This window comes from Mixophyes fleayi, chromosome 3 (genome assembly GCF_038048845.1).
Source record: "Mixophyes fleayi isolate aMixFle1 chromosome 3, aMixFle1.hap1, whole genome shotgun sequence".
In the NCBI taxonomy this organism is placed as follows: Eukaryota; Metazoa; Chordata; class Amphibia; order Anura; family Limnodynastidae; genus Mixophyes; species Mixophyes fleayi.
Genome location: NC_134404.1, coordinates 223,800,405 through 223,821,279, shown reverse-complemented (window position 1 = coordinate 223,821,279; position 20,875 = coordinate 223,800,405). Strand labels below are relative to the sequence as shown.

Here is a 20,875-nt window from a genome sequence, read left to right as displayed (position 1 = left end):
TCGTGTTAATGGAAAGGGGAATAGCAGTTATTTGTCAGCTGCATGTCTGTTTGCATATTGGTAGAATAAATGTACCATCTCCACAGTCTTTGGCGTCAAACCATTTTGGTTTTAAGTCTCTCTCTCTCTCTCTCTCTCTCTCTCTCTCTCTCTCTCTCTCTCTCTCTCTCTCTCTCTCTCTCTCTCTCTCTCGCACTTTAACACTTTCATTCTCAAAGAGATTTGAAAGTTTTGCAAGATAATATACAGGCTACAACCAATATTATTCAACATAGAAGGGTTTAACTACCCCTATAGCAGTTCCGTGGACAATCTACCCAGTCTGTTTGTCTTGGCCTATTTGTAAAAGCGGCAAAAAAACAGCCCCCACCCATCTGCCCATCTATCTTCCCCTTCACCTCTTAGACCATTGCATAACTGAGTTCCTTCCAAAGTTATAACTTACTGCTTACCTTACTCTAACCACACACTATTATGAAACTGGTCAAATTCATTAACCCACTCCCCTCTCTTATGATGGAAGTAATGTACACATGTTGATAAAAAAAAAAAAAAGTACAACGCCAAACTGCCTTCAACTATCTTTGAGCTGCATCTCATTTTTTTTTTTTTATTAAACTCTTCACAAACCTGCTCTATCAAGGCAGATGATCTCTCTTTTATCAAGTAGTTTCATTTAACATCATCTTTTTCCATACTGGGACATCTGGTGTAAAACACGATGTTTTTAAGCCAAGCTAAGTGCTATGTGAGGGTACATATGAAAAACCTGAAATGAGTTTCCTGTTTGAGAATATGCCCATTCTCATTAATGAAACGTGTACCAGCACCAGATTATACTGCATATGCAACTAAACCATTTTGTCTACTTTTTCTGTATTTTTCAGGGGTCCGCCTTTTATTTTATATTTTAAAGATGACATGTAGCTAGTGATTGTGAGAACACTAACATTTTCCTTTCACTTAAATGCTGCTAACGGGGAAATCCCTTAGTCATAAATTAGGCTGACATAGTAATTCTAAAACAGTATAAGGTATTTTGGATAGGGCCTTAAATAGCACTGGCAAGATGCAAAATAAGAGCATCTCTGCAAAAGTAAAACAACGTCTTGCCTGCTTTTGAATAGGTTAATAACTTTTAACTTGGCTGCTTAGCAGTGCTCTTGTAAATCTGCTTTTGTCTGCTTTGACCATGAACTGCGGGTGTGTTGGCAATTGTGTTTGTTTACTAAACAATGTGATAGCTGTGGCTTTTGGCCAAATTCATATTCGTAAAGTTGTCTTGTACATTAGTAATTTCACTCTTATTTAGGTCAGGCAGTAATAATTTTAAAATAAGAAATATTTTCTTCTTTTTAGTAATATTAAACTATTATTTACTAATATGCATTATTATTATTATTATTATTATTATTATTATTATTATTATTATTATTTTAAGTGGATGTGCTTGCATTGTGTTGATGAAACTTATATGCTCTTATATTTTGAAGCATGTCTTATTAGAATGCAATGATTTTTTTAACTAGTTTTACATGCAGATATGTTTTCTGGTGTTGTGAAGTTGCACAGATGTAGACCACAGCAGAAAGTTAGGGCAACGTTCTTCCTTCTAGAGAAGGCTAAGACAAAAGTTTGGGTTGCCTCCAGACAGGCACAAATGTTTGAGTATTTTATAAAGCACATAAAGAATCTCAGGGCCTGCTTGTGTAAATGACACACAATATCAGGCTCTTTTTTTACTATCGTCAGACGTTCAGGTTTATTTTGACTTTATTGGTGGAAAGGTTGCCAAATGTGCAATTTGCCACTCATCTGACAGCAGAAGCAGGTCTGAACATGCAGAGCAATGAGCAGTCTGCCAGGACCTTTGTCTTGTATCTGTGGATACCAAAAACAGTAGAACCTGTTCAGATTATCAGTGCAGTGGAATAGCGTGCAAAATCTAGTTGTGCAGGGTTTACGGATTTTGTGGGCGATCCATGTCTTTTTTTGTCTCATTGTGATTTTGTAGCAGGAGAATTTGAAGAACTAAGGTGACAATGTTTTCTTATGCTATGTCTGTTTCTATTCACAGCATATACAGTTCTGAGGAAGAAGATGATGACATAGAAATGTATGAGCATGATTATGACGGCCTGTTCTCCAAAGGAAAACGGCACTTGGGCAAAACTCGATGGACTCGGGAAGAGGTAACTCTATTGGTGGATGAATGGTGATCACACTCTTACAGGCTCATCATTTTTTTGTGATATGTTTTGTTCACAGTGATTTCTTCATTGAGAATCACTCTGGTATCCAGGTCCTAGGTTGTTGTAATGTGGTTGCTTAGAGAGTGAGAAGTAGTGACACTTTTCTCCATGCCAACTGGCAACTCCTAGCTTATTTGATGTAAGGAGATCTTGAGATCTGTAAGGCTAACAAAACAGATATTATAAATCCAGAAATGAACACATCTGTTGTATTGCAACATATGTTTCCAGTTACTCCATTGATATGCAGCCTTTCTAAATTACTTAAATACAAATAGCGCATGACTCTCTATTAACATTATTTTAGATTTTATATGAAGACTATTCAGGTTCTATTCAGACAGGTTTTGAACATAATTGTCTGACATATTTTACTTTTCCCCAGAGTTCGTAACATAACTAATTCTCATTACATAATGTTAATCTATATAAAAGGAATTGTTTTGACACATATTAGTTAAGACAACATTAGAACTAGCTACAATGCTAACATTCTGCAATAACTTATTCTAGAATTAGTGAATAGCAATTAACTTGGTGAAAAACATGGGTGCCATCATTACTTCACCTAGAGATCACCAGTCTACAAGGCGCCAAAGATTGTAAATGACATGTAAAAATACTGCTGTATTAAAACCATTATTTATACTTGGTTTTTCCTTTGTTCCAGGATGAGAAACTCAAAAAATTAGTAGAACAGAATGGCACAGAAGACTGGAAAGTCATAGCTAACTTCCTTCCTGTAAGTCTTTTGACTTTTTGTTTGGGTATAATGTCAACCTAATCTTTATCAGTCTTTTTAATACTTCTAAATGTTGGCATAAGAAAGATAGTTTAAATGTTATATTGAAATTCATAATAAATTTGGTATTCATTTTTTTTTTTAAACAGGGGACTTATACATTATACTTTATAAACAGTTGAAAGGGTTGAGTCTGAAAACTGCATTTGTATTACCATAAAACATGAGTTCTAGCATTGCTATAACATGTGTCATTAAAATGTAGAACTTTTGTAAAACCCTTTTTCTTAAATGATATTATAGGCTGCAGGTGCCACTATTCCAGTGCTGTGTATAAAATCTTCTAGGTGTCAGTCTATTAATTTCTATAGACGTCAGCCTTAACAGTGACATCTGTTGGCTAAAAGCATGTACTACGCTTTATTAAAAAAAAACAGAAGAAACATAAAAAAAAATCATCATCATTTATTTATATATTGATAGCAAATTCCGTAGCACTGTACAATTTGGAACAAAAACAGTTATAAAACAATACTGGGTAATACAGACCGAGAGGTAAGAAGGCCCTGCCCACAAGCTTACAATCTATGGGATAAAGATCATTTTCCACTAGGACCAATTTTTCACACAATATAAAATAATTACTTTGATGATACCTCTGATCATAAGCTGCCTTGTCAAATACAAGTATCAGTTTAGGGCATGAGAGCTTTAAGTTAACATACTTTGCTCAATTAAGAATTACACATTGAGGGACTTATGTTAAGTTGAAGACAAATTGCATTTTTGATGTATGATCGCTTTTTCTACATCTGAGTTTGCGCACAAAGCACTAGTTGCAGTACCAGTGCTTTGTGCGCTTGTTCAGATGTAAAAAAGTGTATCATACATCAAAAACACAATTTGTCCTCAACTTAACATGATCCCCTGAATAATAATAAGAATATGCTTTGATAAAAACAAATTGAACTAAATGGTTAAAGTATTTTCTCTTTCCTCCTCAAAAAAAAAAAAAAGAACCGAACAGATGTTCAGTGCCAGCATCGGTGGCAGAAGGTTTTAAACCCTGAACTTATTAAAGGACCATGGACCAAAGAAGAGGATCAGCGGGTAAGCTTTCTGTATCATTGAACCTACTCTGCCCACCACACCACTACTACTTTTGCTCTTACTGTTACTACAGTTTTTATAATTTCCAACTAATATATCTGTGGTAATGTACTAAAACACAGTAAAGCAATACATTTCATGTTGGGTTTTTTAGAACATAAAGTATTCATAAGGCTGATCTTGGCCTAGATCTTGTACTGTGTAGCTATATATGTGCAAACCATATAAATAAGATATTTGTGATTCAAAGTATTGTTCTGATGTATTTGCTAGACCAATTAAAGTGTAATGTTATTTGTGAAAAAGATTTCATATTCCATATATTTTTGAAGGTGATAGAACTAGTACAGAAATATGGCCCCAAACGTTGGTCTGTGATTGCCAAGCACTTGAAAGGGAGAATCGGCAAGCAGTGCAGAGAGAGGTGGCACAATCATCTCAATCCAGAAGTGAAGAAGACCTCTTGGACCGAGGAAGAGGACAGAATAATATATGAAGCTCACAAACGTCTGGGAAATAGATGGGCAGAAATCGCAAAGCTTCTTCCTGGGAGGTACTGAAACAAATATCACATTAACCATGGTTTTCATTAAGTGTGAATTGACTTTATTAGATTTTTTATTTTATTGAGTCCAGTATTTTTATGTTTGTTACTCTACCTTCTTTATAGACCGACTGCATATAAAAATTGTATCCAGGTCTTTCATTTAAAAATTCAATACATTTTATTGACGTAAACCTAAACTACTGGCATTCAATAAAATGTTTTACTACCTTTAAAAATGTTCAATTTCCAAGTGCAGCATGCTTTAATTAAAGTATCCATGCCCTCCTTTTAAACATGACCCACATAGAATACTTATGTTGCTTTAAAACCTAAGACTTCATAGTGTTCAGACCTACAAGGAGTCTACACCAGTAAATCCCACATTCTTAATAGTTGCTATAAGTAATATTACTTTAATAAATATATATAAAGAAAGAGTTCTACATGTCAACTCCTGTTTAGTTCTTATATACGTATTTATGATAATTAAACTTTTATATTATTTGCATTTTCCTGTGCAGAACGGATAACGCTATCAAGAACCACTGGAATTCTACTATGCGTCGCAAGGTCGAACAGGAAGGTTATCTACAGGAATCATCCAAAACCAACCAGCCTTCTCTGGCCACAAACTTCCCAAAAAGCAACCACTTGTTGGGCTTCACCACTCAAACTCCAAATTCGACACAGATCTCTCAAAGCAGCCATGCTGCAGTGAACAACTTCTCTTATTACCATTTGGCCGAGCCACAGAATGTAAGTATTTTACGTGTAGGGACGCCTGTATACAGTAACTTAGGCATACATTTATAAACCACAATTTAAAAGACTTCTGATCAGCTTGATTCCATACCAGCTTTTTTGCATAAGACTTTTGTTGTGACTATTTTGAACATGTACATGTACTTATGTTTGTGCATCTTGTGCATTTATGTTCTAATTGCACTTTCACGAAGGAGAAATATCTGATTTAGTAATAACAAAATTTAAAGTTACTTTGACCCCTTTCCAGTCTTAGGGGTGATTTACTAAAGCCATTACTTCCCTTCATATCCAAGCACAGGTTAGAATGTTTTTAAAATTGTTACATAGGTGTCGTCTCACCGAAAATTCATCAGCTGAAGTAAACTTACACCATTAGAAAGTGACCTCATAGATGTGCTCTCTGAAAATTGATCATTATAGAGCTACACAGTATGGATACACTTAACCCTTCTATTTCCAAAAGATGCTCTGTTTAAAGGAAGTGCCAGAAGATCCAGATCATCACCCGACTGTTCTATTTGAATGAATGCAGTAGATATCTTTCTATGTTAGACCGTGAATAAGGATCTTAAAAGGCCAAGGGATGCAATTCCTGCTTAGATTACATGTTATGTTAACATCAGATTCATGAAGTTCTTTCAAGACTCTCCGTCCAAATCACACCTAATTTGGATATGTGGAAAAATAATGCAAAAATTCATGCAAACCTTTTAGTCGTAATGTAGTCAATCTTATTATTATCTTATTATTATCTTATTTGGTAATGCAGTCATCTCCAATGTTTTAGTAACAATAGTTCATGTTGACTGTTTATCCAAAAACCTCCACTTGCAACTTTAAACTTAGGATGAGTCAGCAGACAATGCAAATGATAGAGACATGGAAAGCAAACAACAAACAGATATCTGCAAACCAGAAAGACACCACAGAGGGGGGGGGATTCAATTCCCCCATAAGTACTGCCGCGCTAAAACTCGTAATTACCGTTATTACAGTGTTTTAACGCCGGCTTTTTGCTCTCAGCACCCTGAGCTGCGAGCAGAAAGCCGGGTTAATATTATTGTAATATTGATAACGTGGCGGTACTTCGGGGGGCATTGAATTTCCCTCTATGACTGATAGCTGTTGTGTGAAATGTGTAATTTGTCTGACATTGTATTAATTACTTTTTTTTTCTTATATATTTATAGGCATCTTATCCTGTTGCACTGCATGTAAATATAGTCAACGTCCCTCAACCAGCAACCACTGTTGTTCAGGTACATTTTTGCTATTAATATCAAATTAAATTTTTGAACACTGAACATCCAGGTTAGTTTTAAAAAAAATTGAAAATTTGACATATTTAGTAATCATGCATGATAACATTGTAGAGGGAATATGCCCATATTATTTACAATTTTTATTAAGATTTGTGTGGATGTGTTTGTTAGAAGCTCCTTACCAGAGCTAATTCATTGTGTCTGTGAAATCTCACATACAGTGGATAGAAAAGCTAGGAAAAGAGGAAGCAATGACTAAGCAATAATAGTGGATTCATTGCTAGTTTGTGTTTCGTTATCACAATTTTCTGATTTGGACATATAGTATTTTTATATTTAGTTATGCTAATTGCTGTAAAGAATCTTAAATCTTAAAGAAGCATTTGGCCACATCTATGCATTTTAAAATATAACACCAGTTAATTGTCTTACTGGAATGTTGATATCTTATGTAAAAAAAAAAATGTTTTTCTCTCAGAGACACTATAATGATGAAGATCCAGAAAAAGAAAAGAGGATAAAAGAATTAGAATTACTACTTATGTCAACAGAGAATGAATTAAAGGGACATCCTGCAATACCAGTAAGATATCTGTGATTAATGGACCAGTAAACATAAATTTAAATAATTTTTGTTCAATTCTCTTTCCTCTGCCCCTCTAGTCCCCTGTCTTAGCATTTCCAGCAGCAGTAGCTAAACCTGGTTATATTTTCATTCTGTGTTTACATGTAGTTACATTTTCCTGAAGCATTTTAAATTACTTGCCACCTTGTCCTGTCACATTCAGTAGAAGTGTCTTAAGCTGGACCCACACAGACCTATCTTGCCTCCTAGACCAGAAGGTTGGGTGACAAGATAATTGTTCGTTTTGACCACACATGTGGTTTGCCAAATCGGATTAAATTCAGGCTGAGCAGCCGGTTCATTTTTGTCTGCATGTCGGCTATTAGTGCAATGGGAAAATGACCGCATTTTCTAGCATGCCCAATAATGATCCTCTCAATTTCAAGAGGCTCATTATCAGGGATCACCCTTGCCATTTTCCCAGTATTTCAACAGGCATGGGTACTTTTACCACTACATTACAGAATTCCACTGGTAGCTGAAGTCTACATTATCACACAGTGTAACTGGAACCAACTAGAGCTGTGTTTATTTGAAATACAATGCAGGACATCATGAAATACATCCTGTGATCTTCCTTTTAAACACAACTTAACACATTTGTTTTAAATAACATCAAGTGCTAAGCAAATCTAAATTTCTTGTCTATGTCCTCTATATCTGCTTGGCTATAATATGTGAATTTAACAAAACATTACAGATAACCTTACATTACAAGTCTTTCTTTGTTCTGGTTAATTTGAAAATACATAATACAAAATAGTAGGTCTATGTAGAGTTTTGGAATATAGTAACATTAGTGCATAGGCCAAGCATAATATCTCGGATATACACTGGATTATATATTTCACTTATGCATGTTTTGTGCAATGTAAACTGTTGGTTATTCCTGAGCATATGCAGTGGATCAGTATTTAAACTTCCTGATTGTTTTTACACACAAACAATGACCTTGCCACTTCAGTAGAGCTGCAATATGAAATAGTAATATTGCAAGATGACACAACACACAGCAACATTTCAGGCAGGGTACTACATTGATGAAAGGAAACATCTTGACAACTGTTTCAGTAGTGTAAGTTCTTCAGATGATGCAACTGCTTTTATCTGGCCCCTAGCTATGTGTGAGACACCTTGAGCAATTTCATTCTAAGTTCCTTCTTTTTTACTTTTTTTTTTTTTACTTTTTTTTAATTTTCAAATTTTTTAGTTTTCACCTTCTTTTTTGAAACACAGAATCACGCAGAAGCCTATCCTGTATGGCATAGTACAACAATTGCTGACAACTCTAGGCCCCATGGGGACAGTGCTCCCGTGTCCTGCCTCGGTGACCCTAATATTTGTACACCTTCCCCGCCAGTGGACCATGGCTGCCTTCCTGAAGAAAGTGCTTCCCCAGCCAGGTGCTTTGGTGTAAACCTATTAATACAGATGAAAAACTTGCCTGAATACTCGGAAACACTTCAGCTTATAGATTCTGTAAGTAGCACAGACATTTTTGCAGATACAACGCATAGTTCATATATATATTAGAAGGCAGAACACTGACATGTAGAACAGAGCACAACCTCATTTTCAGGCTCACTTAATAAAACTTCCAAGGTTTATACTTCAGTCTTTTTAGACTGACTTTAAGTACATCTAATATTTTGTTATATGTTCCAAATAAGTTAGGGGACTAGCATAGTGGTTTATTACTGTGCATTCAGAATAGCTCAGTTTGTAGACTTTACTAGAACGTCGGTGGATATGTCTGTGCACATTTCTATATGTTTATATGGCTCAATGATTTTACTATTTATGTTCTTATTTATTATTTATCTAATTGCATAAAATGCTTGCCTTTCTTGTTTAAGCTTAACAAGCCTGCATGTTGTATGTTTATTAATGCTTCAGTCACATGTGCTTCTTTTGTTTAAGGAAGTATGCAACTCCATGTTCTGTGGCACTACTAAACGCAGTGCTTTTTTAAAGAAATCATCTTTGTATCCAGGAAAATGTTACTTAAGTTGCAGTTACAGAAAATGTGATCGTTGCGGTGATAGATCATAGATAGTCCTTATAAAACCATGGATAGAAAAAAGAAAACTGGAGATCCTTTGTACCCTGTAATTGTAGCCCTTTACATTTTGGCAAGTTGTAATAAATTAAGCAGTGCCTCAATTTATTTTTGTAGAACTGTTTGAAGTGGCACCTTACATTATGTTAAAGTTCCGTGCCTCCTACATTGTTTTCAGGACTCTTCGTCGTGCAGTGAACACAACAGTTTTGAAACCAATGAGCAAGCAGATTCCTCACCCAGCAAATCTCCCTCAGGCCGAGACTCAGAGCCTCCGGAGGGGATGGGCAGCCTGTGCAGCCCAGCGGATGTACCCGATACAAACTTAAGCAAAAGCATGTTGTATCTGGGTTCGCTCACCTCGCCCAGCTACCCTTATTCCCCAAAATGTACTCTGTCGCCGCTGATCGTCTTGTGCAAAAAGAGAGGGCGCCTGAGTTGCTTAGCCAGTGGAGACAGCGGTCTCTTCAACATGGCTGACATTGCCAGTTCTACGCCCAAGCGCTCCCCTATTGACAGCCTGCCTTTCTCTCCCTCTCAGGTAGATAACAACTTCTGCAAAGCTCTCACTAATTCTCAGCAGTCACCAGAGAATTAACAATAAAGAAACTAATTGTTAGGAAAAAATGACTAATTCCTCACACTCGTTGATTTCACGTCGTGGTTCAATCACAGTTAAAACTTGATCTCTGAAATTAGTTTACCAGCAATACTAACTGGTGTTTTTGTTTTGCATTCTGGAGGAGGGTTAAGTTACTTGGTAAAGTTGCTGGTGCTTTCCTGACTTTGCTCTTGCACTTCATTTCTTTGGTGATGGTATCCTGTGACACTGTTCTTAATAACTGCTTTCTTTTTTCCCCTTAACACTATAACCCACTTGCTGACTAGTGTTTTTGATTGCGTGTGTGTGTATGCAAATATATTTATTTTCTCTGTGTATCATGTCTTTAACCATTATTTAACCACTTTACTTACTCTTTGCAGTTCTTAAACCCCTCAGCAGCAGCACATGAGAGTTTGGATATGGAGCACCCCACTCTTACTTCCACCCCACTCTGCACTTCTCAGAAGACTACCATAACCACACCACTTCACCGGGACCAAACACCACGGCTTCAAAAAGATAATCACATGTAGGTTATTTCTGCTTTCAGATTTGTCCTTGTTAATTTCACTTGGTTCATATTATCACCAAGCAGACACCGCATGCAACTATAGTAACGTTTATGTTCATTTGTACGATGCATTCGTAACATGTCTTGGAATATGTTTAATTTTAATTGGTTTCTTGCCCTTATTTGCTTTTTATTTTATTTTTTTTATATATTTTTTTTTATCTTGATGGCGCTATCCACTATCATGTTATATACTATTACTTGAGTCTCACATAACCAAGTGTTACACTAACCGCTGCCTGGCTCTAGTAGTGTTTGCCCTGATTATCAGAGGAAACCATCTACAATGGACCAGGTTGTTTAAAATAATCCCTACCAAAGCAGAGGGTGCTCGGTAGAAGATTGGTCCCAGAGAAATTAAATATTTGGGCATGCTACATTTACCCCTACTTTGTTGCATGCAAATATCTATATTGTCTTTGGTTCTTAGTATTAACAATTAAATGTGATTCCCAAATAGTTATGTTTCTTTAATTGCTTAAAGCTTATTTGTAAAAGTTTAGTCTTAAATCAATTTGAAAATTGTGGAGAATACCAAACCAGTATTTGTTTCTGGTCATTTAAAGCCTTAGGACTCCAGCCATACGAAGATCAATTTTGGATAGCTCTCCAAGAACTCCCACGCCTTTCAGAAATGCTTTAGCAGCTCAGGAATTCAAATACGGGCCACTAAAACTTTTGGTGAGTTAGTAAACTGCATGTTTTGTCTAATTTATACAGATAGAGTAAGTATGCAAAATATATTTTAGCAGTCAGTATATTTTCCCTTTAATTCTTTCAGCATCACACCCCCTCACACCTTGCAGAAGACCTGCAGGAAGTAATCAAGCAAGAGTCTGACGAGTCTGGCATTGTACCTGAGCTCCAAGAGACTGACGAACCTCTGTTAAAAAAAATTAAACAAGAGGTGAGCAAACATGTCTTCAGAGGTTTCTGAGTTATCATAGGCACTGTGGAATAACAATAGTAATAATAATTCTCTAGAACCATCTGCATGAATATGTCCAATGTTTTTTTAATATGAAGTATAGGGATTAGATTTATCAAACCTTCTAAAAAGGAAAAGTGGAGGTGTTGCCCATAGCAATCAGTAGATTCTAGCTATCATTTATATAGTGCATTCTAGAAAATGATATAGGCAACATCTCCACTCTTCCTTCTGCACCATTTGTTTTCCAACCTTTTCTCATACATTCTTTATTGACTTATAAGATATGTATTTGCAGGAGAGGAAGGGAGCAGAAAGCACCACTGAGGACCCCTCATGGCTGTCTGTTGTGTGTAAACAAATTACGGTTAATCCTAGAATAGAATATAAAACAGTCAGTATTTCCACAAGAAAACAAGTATTGTTTTCTTGTAACAAATAATCATTGTCCCTATGTTCTTTACAATTTCTATTTAACACTGCAGGGATTAACCCTTAGATTGTACGCTGCTCTGGGCAGGGCCATCTCTCCTACTGTTTCCACCACTTCTATCTCTGCTCTCCAGCTACTCAGCCCTCCTCCTTGAGGTCCTTCGACCCCTCTTGCTTTTCTCTACATCCCTCTGTGGCCCTTACCTGTCATCCGCGCCCTCCCTCTTGGGCTCAGGCTACCAGCGTATGCGGATTATCCCTCTCCCCCACCCTCCCTGCCTCTCTCTTTAGCTGTGCTTTGAGCTTCCTGAAATACTGTGCATATTGTTAATTGTACCGTGCTGTCTCACCTTGTACTGTGATATTGTTTGAACCTGCACGGCGCTACAGACACCTTGTGGCGCCCTATAAATAAAAATTGATAATAATAAAATAATAACAGGGAGCCTTTCGGAGACTAAAATTGCCAATAATAGAACTATAGTTTGAAATGAAGTAAATAATAATTACATAGGGGTCTATTTATTAAAACAGTGCGGAGACAATCATTATGCATCGCTGCCAATGGTAATTTTTACATGCCGGGGCTCCTCTGGGGGTCTCGGCGAGGTCCCCCCTCCAGCATGAACTCTTACTATTTAATGGCAGCCTAGCGATTAGCATATTAATCTATTGGGACTGCGGTAAGAAACGTTAAATGGATTATAGCAGGAGAAACCTTTGATTTTCTCCTGCCATAAACCCTTTCTAAATTGTACGATGACCATTTTACAGAGAAAACTGCTGTTTTCTCTGTTGTAATGGTTGATCCACTTTAATAAATATACCCCCTTTAACTTCTGTCAGGGTATGAGAACTTTATATAGACATTTTTGAATGTCACAATTCTTTTGTTATTGGATGAACTTTTATTTTTCAATTTTGTAGCCCTTGTCCCAGCAGTGAGGCATAAGCAGAAACTATTCATATTATTGTCAGAAAAATAGATATGCCTGCAGTAAGATTCATCATTATTCATTAATCCAGACTGTCATTATTATCAATCCCAGACAGTTAATATATTACAAATGAATGCCTTTGTGTGAATATGTTAATTCAATGAAAATACATGTGGTTAGTTCCTACAGGAATGCACTTAGCTGTCTATTAAATTGTGTTGCTTACACTGTTTATATATGTGTATTGTCCTTCTCAGGTGGAGTCTCCAACTTATAAGGTTGGCAACTTCTTCTCCAGTCACTGGGATAATGAGAACCTCACTGCTCAGTTATTTACACAGCAGAATGTCCTGGAAGATACTCCAGTAAGTGTGCATCACAGTGCTATATAGGAAAGAGATCATCTGTATATGCTACTGATAGGCAAACACCATCTCTTCTTTTCAGTTTCAATCTAAATGAATATAAAATACTTCTGATCAGATATATCCTTGTAATTTCTGATATCCTTGTTGAATATTTAAAGTTATTATTCATTTTATGTATTTTATTCAGTTTTAGACAGCAGTGTTTGCAGAATTGTGCAAGGCTAGTTTCCCTGCTTGTAACCTAGTGCTGCTGCATATGACACAGGGAGAAAAGTGTCTTGTCCAAAATCACAAGGATACAAACCAAGGACTCCAGTAGTAACCACTGGGCTTCTCCTTCTCCCAATTTCTGGATATCTTATTCGCTCTACTAGAATGGGTCTACACAATAACCATGTCCATGACTTTGGTCCCAATATATACACTAAATCACCTTTACAGCGGTGTTGTTTTGTATACTTCTCTATGGACCTGTAAACGTTTTGTCTTGTTTTTCAGAATCTTCTTACCAGTTCTCTGCTAATGAAACCTATGTCAGATAGAGAGGACCACAGAGTGAAATGTTTTACAGTACCCAGGAATAGATCATTGTCAAGCCCATTACAGGTAATTGGGATCTATTTTAGTGGTACTAATTAGTCACTGAGTTTATTATCTATAGTAGCATACAGGCTAATCCACACAAATGTTTATACAGCACAGAAAAGAACAAATTACATTACAATGGAATGGTACTCAAGAGCTAAATTGTCAGCCTGAATAAGAGAGCAGGAATACCACTCCAAACTCAACATGAACCAACAAATTGTTTGCTTATGGTCTGCATTAGCTTATGTCTTGGAAAATGGAAGTGTTTCAATGAAAGTGAAAATGTATTGCTTTGTTAACATTGAATTGGGCTTTGCTGTTTGCTTTTAATGACCCATTTACTAGCTACTAGTTGTGCTTAATGTGGATGGAGGGGAATTAAAGAATAAAGTAGCCATAACTGTACTTTTGGTAGGGTACAAAGTAGTAGTGATACATTTTACTTGGACTCATTTTTCAAGATAAGCTTTTGAGAGATATTCTGTTCATCAGGTTGTAGCAGTTCTTAATTATAAACATGCATAATTGTGTGAGCTGAGATGACAACCAGCCTTACAAGTGTTAAGCAAGTAATAAAATCCTAACAGATAGATACCATCAATGATGTGCTAATAAGGTACATGTAATGTAAAGATAGCACCATCGTCAAAGAAATGGACGTTGTTTCATTAGTATAATAATTAGTCGTACACTTCAATTTCTTTCTGAAACTTGAATCTGTTTGTATTGCTTTTTCTTTAATTTTGTGTCATGATTATTATAAAGTCCAACCTGTAAATATTATATAAAAAATAGATGTTAAATCGATATTGTGTCCTTTAGTAGGATATATGTATAATACATATCTGCATATTGGCAGTAGCAATCATCAATGGGGAACCAAAGTGACTGACTATGTCTCTTCATTCAAATGCTATTGCTTGCCAAGTTTACATGCAGTGATTATTCATGATAACTACTGTTCCATTAATGTCTATGACTATTTCATTCTGTGCAGGACACCTCAAATAACTACACAAAACTTTGTTGCTGGATCAAAGTTGCTGTGTTGCCTAATTTTGAGGCCCAAGTTTTCAGGTTGTGAAGATCAAACAAACTCATTTCTCTGCAACTTGAAGCCCACCATAAAGACCATATTTTCATTGCATTCTTATAGACATGTTAATAACAATCTTTCTCCTCTCCCCTCAGCAACTTGGCAATACATGGGAAGCTATGTCGTGTGGGAAAACAGAAGAGCAGAAGCTGTATACAGAAATGTATCACAAATACATGAAAAATGTGTTTGCACTGGTCATGTGATGACACTGTGGGGCCTGAACAAGCATTATCATTCTAGAAACACTTCAAGACTATTTGGAATTCCTCTACATGAAGCTTTGGGAATTTTGTCAATTGGGAGAATTTTGTTGTGGTACAACAGTTGGGAGAAGCACCAAGTGCATTTTGTTCTAGTCACTGAGCATATTGTTGGATTTTCATCCTACCAAAGAATTTGCAGGGGGATGGATGTTTCCACACTTAAAAAGTGACAATTCTGCCTATATGTTTAGGTGTTGCATTGTAATTTAGTTTAGATTTCACAAAATGAACAAGCAAACTTAATACCAGTATTGTTGTTTTATATATGTGTTGGCATATTTCCAGCAGGAACTCTACCAGGTTTTGGTTATTTGCCAGCAGACAAAATGCATTGATACACAACAGTAGCAAGCATTATTACAATTCAATATTTATCACAGGCACAAAAAGAAACATGGGAAGTGGAATCAATATTGTGAATGCTCAGAACTGTAATTTTTTTAAAACTATTTGTAAACATATCTGTGTGCGTGCTAATTTTATTTTTTACATTTATATATAAAATTAGCTTGCTTTAAATGGCTACTGACTGGAAATAGTTTTTTTTTTTTTTTATTAAAAAAAAAAAAAAAGGAAATTATATTTTTACTCACTAATTTAATTTTTTTTTATAAAGAAATTGCCAAGAATTCTGTTTTGGTTTTTGTATGTTATTATATACCCCTATCCCTGCTGCTATACTTGTAGCATGTAGACATGCTGGCATTGTGAAAGCATAATTGGATATAGGTATAAAAAGACCACTATGTTGATGTCTGCTTAATTATGCACTAGCATTTCATAACATTTTTGTATTTTTTTAAGAACTATTTTGTACATTTTCTAAATAAAAATACTGGGAGATTGTTTTGAAAATTGCACCTTCAGTTGTTTGGGAGAAGACTGCATTTATGTGTCCATGTTTTTATTTCTTTAGTTTGTTTGTTTCACCTCAGTTCTTTTTTTATAGACTCCTTGTTTTTTCTACCCAATGTTCTATTGTTTTGTACAGTTACTGCCTTTTATCTGGACTTGAGAACACTGTATTGTTGGGTTTTGTTGTTTGTATAATTTGAATCTGCTGCCTTAATGGATTTAGTGCAGCATCTCTGCACTTATTTTGTACTGCCTTTGTAAAAAAAAAATATCAAAAACTAAAATAAAGAGTGTTTTCTAAATAACATTGTGTTTTTATGTCTAAATATTCACAAAGGTTTCACCTTTAAAACAAGGCCTTGCTACAAAACATCTGTACACTACCCCAATTTTATACTTTCCACCTGACTTGTTAGGGTGGTGTTAGTAGAGTGTGTTTGGCCTCAACCCTCAGGATGGAAAGCTAGGTTAAGTGAGGAACTAAAGAATCAAATATAAATCGGGGCACGGTATATCCAATGGATACTAGTATGTGTTGGAACTGGACAGAATAGACGGAATTCACATCGGCATGGATTAAGAATGTCACAGCATGCCAGAATATCAGTAATCCGAGCTATGCTAATCCAAGTATGTCAGTTTGATGAAGGAAGATAGGAGCAGCTGAACGTAGCAGTGGCTTTGATGAGTGCCAGAAGCCTAAAGACAGCTAGCAAAAGTGAAGTCTAGTAGCAGTAGAAAAGGCGTCCGAATGCTATGGCTCAGGTTTATAGTGGCAGTTCAGTTGGAGTATTTTTCCCTGTTACAATATGGGGGGAATTCAGTTGCCCGCAAGATATTTTTTAACATTGCGTTAAGTCATTTTAACCCTGTTTTTTATCATTTTTAAGCAATTCCATTTTAAACGCTCAGTTTTTTTTTCATGAAACGGTCCTCTCGCGCTCCAGTAGAAGGTCTATTGAAAGAATAGGGTGGTTGAGAGCCCGCCGCATTAAAAGCTATTGTTTTTTAAAGCGTTGCGTTAAACAGGCCAATATGCTGTTTTATCTCGCACCTCTTTGGGGTGTGTTAAAAATAACCTATGAAAACTATTTGAAATCATGTAATAATGGAAAAAAAGGATAAACTAAGTTTATCAGTAATGCATAACAATAAAAAGTTGATTTTCTTGTGAAAAAATAATGAAAAAAAACAAAACATAAAAAAATAAATAAAATAAGAATCACTAATTAAATATATTTATGTATGTTTTTGGTACAAATATGTATGTACTAAGGCGTTTTGACATATAGATGATTCTAGTAAAAAATAGTGAAATAAAAAATGTTGCTAAAGAAAGTAATGTAATGTAGATATTATCAAACAAATAGGTTGTGTAATGCAACTAATGTATGAAAATGTATGCCAATCCTTTTTTTTGTTTTATACATGAATGCGTATTAATTGAATATGCCCCTGAGAGTCTATTGACCCAAGTCAGCTTTGGATGGGGGAGGATCTGTCCCCGGAGAAGAAGACATTGTAGTGCAAGGTGGCTGGCCAACCATGCTTTGTATATCACACTTAAGTGGTGTGGGCAGAACTCTTCTCCATCATGGTAGTACTAGCAAGTACTGAAAACTGTGTGGGTAGATTGCAGGAAGAGGAGTTCAGGCGCACCTGGTATGGTGCTCTGTCTTTAAACATCAGTTTTACACCAAGTTTCTTAAAGCCTATGTATTTATATAATATTTTTATACCATGGTCATGCTCACAGACCCCAAGTTCTGCTTATTGATTACCGAACAGTTATAACCACATACAAAATTTCAACAATGTAAACTGTTAAAACCAAATTCTGGACTCCAATATACAATGCAGAGCTGCATATGGCACAGTATTAACTTATCTCTTTCTGGTATGGGTCACTTATATCCTAGCATCTATTTAGCAAGCCTGAACATTTTGTATTTGTGATTGTATGACTCTAGTAACAGGGTGAGAAGCTTAAGATTTAAAACATCATTTCAGTAGAATGGTAAGGATCTATTACTATCTATTGCTTCGGAACAGGTAAGTTTGATAAGAAATAAATACATTTCCTACTTTGCATGACATTACCTATTATGGTATCTTCACAGTGCTATCATAATATCCAGCTAGATCTATCTAATAGACCATATCAGCCTAAAAGTGTTTCTTGATTTAATAAAATCTATTCCGATGAACAGAGTTTTGACTACACCAACTGGTAAAACAAAGCAGATGACAGTATGGTTCTGTGTATGTGTGATCATCTGGTTGATGACTAACATTGCAATTTCTTCATCCCACCCACCACTAAAGAAAAAGTTTTTATCTATTACCTTTCCTGTATAGTTTTTATCTTTGTTGGGCCAGGCATATGCCTTTTTCTGTCTGCACCAGCTATTTAGTTCAAGCTGCTGATGTTGGCCAAATGACGAGACTGTTGGGTGGGTAGGAGACTGAGGGCTGCATAGTCATTAATCAACCAAAAATGGAGAATTATATTGCTAAAATAGACACTTTAGGTCTATTATGTACATTTAACACCTAAAAAAAGTCCACAAAGGTGAACTTATGCTTTATAGAGGAATACAATCTAGTCTAGCTAAGCCTGCCCTTATATATATATATTATGCCCATCATTTTCAACCAAATAGCATCAGAAGACCTCATGTAAACGACAACTTGACATATCAGAGTGTGTCTAGTAAGGAGAAGTGACTAATGTATTGTATTTTTTCCCAAAAAGACCATGGGGCATATTTAAGAAATCACGGTAGTGCACTATCGTGCACTTACCGTGAAATCAGGTCCCGATGTGCCCTCCGCAAATTTATTAAAGGTGCATCGCAGCAGATATCATGGATATCCATGCGATAAGGATTGATAACTATTTCTCATTTTTGCCGATGAATGATAAATGTGCCCCCATATCTGAAAAGTAATGCTAAAATGTAGATTAATCCTACTAGAGCTATAACATGATCAGAGCCATAACCCTTTTTGTAAATTGATAAGAGCTTTGTAAATAATACCGGATTCTACTTGACATAGATGCTCTGGCTAGTGTCAATAAACTGGGGTTATAAGTTACTGAGGAGTCAACTCCATAGATTTCCTATTACCTTGACAGACTGTGGCATGAGTTAAGTAATTGCTGTGTATTCTCAGAGAAGCCTGTCCTTTTGTTACTCAAAGTGCTTTCAGAATATGTTATCAGGACAGCTTTGTACCTCAGAGGATATTCTCAAACATTGTGGTTGGCCAGAATTAATATAAAATGTCAGAGAAAGATGTAATTATCGCGTCTGTATTTTCTTCAAATTGCTATTGTTTAACTGCCATAAGATAAATGTTCACTTATACGTAAAAGTGGGTGTGGTTCACAAAACAATTTTTACGAAAAAATAAATGAGATTTGGAGTAATAAAAAAAGAGTCTTATTTTAACAATGTAAAATTCTGAAAAGATTGTGAATAAATGTAGTGAAAAGCCTGATAAAATGTAGTTTGCAATGTCATAAAAATAGTGAAGGATGCTTGGCTAGGGATTGAGTTGGTCTCCAAATGAACAGATATGATAGCCAACGTCCGGAGGCCTGCCTTAATAAAGCCTGATTGTCACTGTCCTAAGCAATATACATTGTTTTGGCCAGTAATATTCAGGGCTTAAAATGATGTGTAACTGGTTTAAAAGCACTTGAGCGAGCAGAGGCCTTGGAGGTTGAGTGAACCGGCTTTTCCGGTCCTGCACATCCTTTAGTTCCTCCACTTTTCTTTACTATAAAGCAAGTACATCTACTATTGGACACTAATATGTAGCAAAGCCTAAATATAACTGACCTAAAAAATATACAAGATATAACTGATAAAAGTATACTTACAGGACCACTATAAATTAATAATTATTAATCCCACTCCCCTTTGCATAATATAAACATTCCTTTCCCTCTAACCCCAATGTACAGGGGTTTAATATGATGCTTTGTTGGACTAATATTGTTTCACCTCAGCAACAAAAACCTATCTTTTGCTAGTCATCTCAATGTGGAAGCGCATAAACCTGTGCCCACCCATGTGGCTTAGTTTGGTACAGTGTCGTATTTATAACAGGTGCTGGGTCTACAGTGAATCAAGTTGGCCCTGCACTGCCCACCCTGGAATGTTGGGGACCCTATTTGAAAAAAAAATGGGTACATTTAGAAAATTCCAACCAGCCCTGGCGTTAAATCAATAGGACCCACGATTAATACTTGAACCTTTCTCCAGCTCCAGCATAAAAAAAAATAAAAGTATTCCCATTTAATAAATAAACCTATTTCCCTCCCTCCAAACAGCCCCAGCAATAAATTAATAGCATTTACGTATAATAAATATACCTATTTCCCGCAACTGTCACTGCCAGTAAATAATTCATATTCACATTCAATAAATAGACCTTATGCTCCTCAAACTCAGCCCCATATTCAATAAATAGCCCCCAAACCACCCCATCTTAAATTAATAGTCCCCACTATAAAATTAAATTGCCCCACCATCACCCCATAAACAAAATAGCACCCATTAGTTAGTCACCACCTACCACACACACACACATTACATTGCCACAAGCCCGCTGTGCCATCACACACACACCTTACTGTGCCCCTTCATCACCATGCTCTGCCCCCTTATGATCACACTGCGCCCTCCATGCTGGTTTTGCTCCCCCCTTCTCCTGGCCCCCCTTCATCACCCTGTGCCATGCTGCTTTGGCCCCCCTTCACACTCTGCCATGCTGCTTTGGCCCCCCTTCATCACCCTGTGCCATGCTGCTTTGGCCTCTCTTCACACTTTGCCATTCTGCTTTGGCCCCACTTCAC

The 20,875-nt window shown here is 36.2% G+C and overlaps 1 protein-coding gene across 5 annotated transcripts in view; it reads left to right on the top strand.

Moving 5' to 3' along the window:
* Positions 1-15,704, top strand: part of MYB (MYB proto-oncogene, transcription factor) — an 88,391-nt gene extending 72,687 nt beyond the window's left edge. For 2 of the 5 annotated variants that reach the window (XM_075203186.1, XM_075203185.1), the window contains 15 exons: positions 2,078-2,192; positions 2,923-2,994; positions 4,012-4,104; positions 4,437-4,657; positions 5,173-5,407; positions 6,607-6,675; positions 7,157-7,261; positions 8,540-8,782; positions 9,541-9,903; positions 10,347-10,495; positions 11,104-11,218; positions 11,319-11,444; positions 13,093-13,200; positions 13,702-13,809; positions 14,983-15,704. In XM_075203186.1, coding sequence (XP_075059287.1) covers positions 2,115-2,192; positions 2,923-2,994; positions 4,012-4,104; positions 4,437-4,657; positions 5,173-5,407; positions 6,607-6,675; positions 7,157-7,261; positions 8,540-8,782; positions 9,541-9,903; positions 10,347-10,495; positions 11,104-11,218; positions 11,319-11,444; positions 13,093-13,200; positions 13,702-13,809; positions 14,983-15,093 — 2,196 coding nt within the window. In that variant the 5' untranslated portion in view covers positions 2,078-2,114 and the 3' untranslated portion in view covers positions 15,094-15,704. Of the gene's footprint in view, positions 1-1,881; positions 2,193-2,922; positions 2,995-4,011; positions 4,105-4,436; positions 4,658-5,172; positions 5,408-6,606; positions 6,676-7,156; positions 7,262-8,539; positions 8,783-9,540; positions 9,904-10,346; positions 10,496-11,103; positions 11,219-11,318; positions 11,445-13,092; positions 13,201-13,701; positions 13,810-14,982 lie in introns of those variants that run through there. The other 3 variants (XM_075203184.1, XM_075203189.1, XM_075203187.1) reach the window with 3 other exon arrangements.
* The last annotated feature ends 5,171 nt before the right edge of the window (positions 15,705-20,875 follow it).